This window comes from Meleagris gallopavo, chromosome 3 (assembly GCF_000146605.3).
Source record: "Meleagris gallopavo isolate NT-WF06-2002-E0010 breed Aviagen turkey brand Nicholas breeding stock chromosome 3, Turkey_5.1, whole genome shotgun sequence".
NCBI lineage: Eukaryota > Metazoa > Chordata > Aves > Galliformes > Phasianidae > Meleagris > Meleagris gallopavo.
In genome coordinates, this window is record NC_015013.2 from 21,896,710 (window position 1) to 21,898,044 (window position 1,335).

The window sequence follows — 1,335 nt, forward strand, 5'->3', positions numbered from 1 at the left end:
TTCCTTCTCTTTCTGGGCAATACTTTTTGTTATTTCAGATCTGAAACGAGTTAGTATAGCTGAAAAAATAAAAAAAAGACACAGGTTGTTTAAAGTGGTTGTTTCAACAGGCTGTCCAATTTAATCTTGCACTGCTATGGTTTGATCCGAATTAGTCGCTGGGGCTTCAGAAGGTTTCGCTTCCTCTGGTGGGGCTGATGGGTCCGAGGCCTTGGCAGTGGAACTAGGTGCTGCTGTGGCTGCTACGGTCTCCTTGGAAGAAGGTGCAGCCTCGCTGCTGCTAGGTTTTGAGTCTGAAGCTGGGGCCACTTCGCTTTTAGTTTCTTGGGCTGCAGGCGTTGCGGGAGCCTCAGTCTTTTTGGCTTCCCCTTCCTCTTTGCTCTTGTCATCTGCTTTGCTGGGAGCTGTGGCTTCTGAAGGCTGGGAAGCTTTTGCATCGCTGCTAGGCTCAGAAGTTTTGGGTGCTTCACTACTGGCAGCAGGAGCAGAGGCTGCAGCTGGCTCCTCTTGCTTGGCTGCCTGTTCGTTGTTCTTCTGTGGCTCTACTTTCGCATCGACAACAGCCTCTGACTTCTCTGGTTCTGCTTTCTGGGTTTCTTCTTGGGTCACTGTTTTCTCTTTCTCCCCTTCTTTTTCTTCTGTCTTATTGGCAGCGACCTGAGCATCCTTCTCGACCTTCTCCTCTTTATTGTTCTCCTTCACTTCTGTGGTCTCTGTGGTTTGCTGGGCATCCTCAGCCTCCTTTGGAGTCTCCTCTTCCTCAGTTGCTGCTCCTTCAGCCTTCTTGTCTTTGTCTTTAGCTTTTTCATCATTGACACTGTACCCCTTCTTCTTCTTGCTCAGTTTGCCTCCCATGTTGGAGCTCTGTAACAGAAAAAGAAAGAGGTCGTTACTCAAAGTGTTTATCACCAAGAGAATCAAAAGCAGATCAACTGAGTTACAGGAAAACAATTCAGTCTCCTGAAACAGGGACCACAACCACTGGGTTGGCTGCTATCAGCCAAGCACACCCAGCGTGATGAGCATCACTGCCACCAGGCTGCCACCCCGCTCAGCCCCACAGCACTGCCACATCCCTTATGGACAGTCCTGCTAAAAAGGGCATCACACACCAAGGACCTCAGCCGCATCACGCCTCATGGTCACGCACAGCGGAATCGATACAGATCAGAAATGCTGAGCACAAACTACAGCAAGATATCTGCCCCTCAACAAGGCAGCTAAAATAATACGAGTGCTTCTGAATGATATGTACTTCATGATATCATGCAATAAAAAGTAGAGAGGAAAAAGAGGGGCGCATGCTTTCACCCATGTTTTCAAGCATCAGAAGTG

The 1,335-nt window shown here is 48.7% G+C and overlaps 1 protein-coding gene across 1 annotated transcript; it reads right to left on the minus strand.

Annotated features, from left to right (window-relative positions):
• Positions 1–885, minus strand: BASP1 (brain abundant membrane attached signal protein 1). Its single transcript, XM_003204817.4, has one exon. It carries the CDS (start codon positions 853–855, stop codon positions 121–123), a length of 735 nt encoding a protein of 244 aa, XP_003204865.1. The 5' UTR covers positions 856–885; the 3' UTR covers positions 1–120.
• Between the last annotated feature and the right edge of the window lie 450 nt (positions 886–1,335).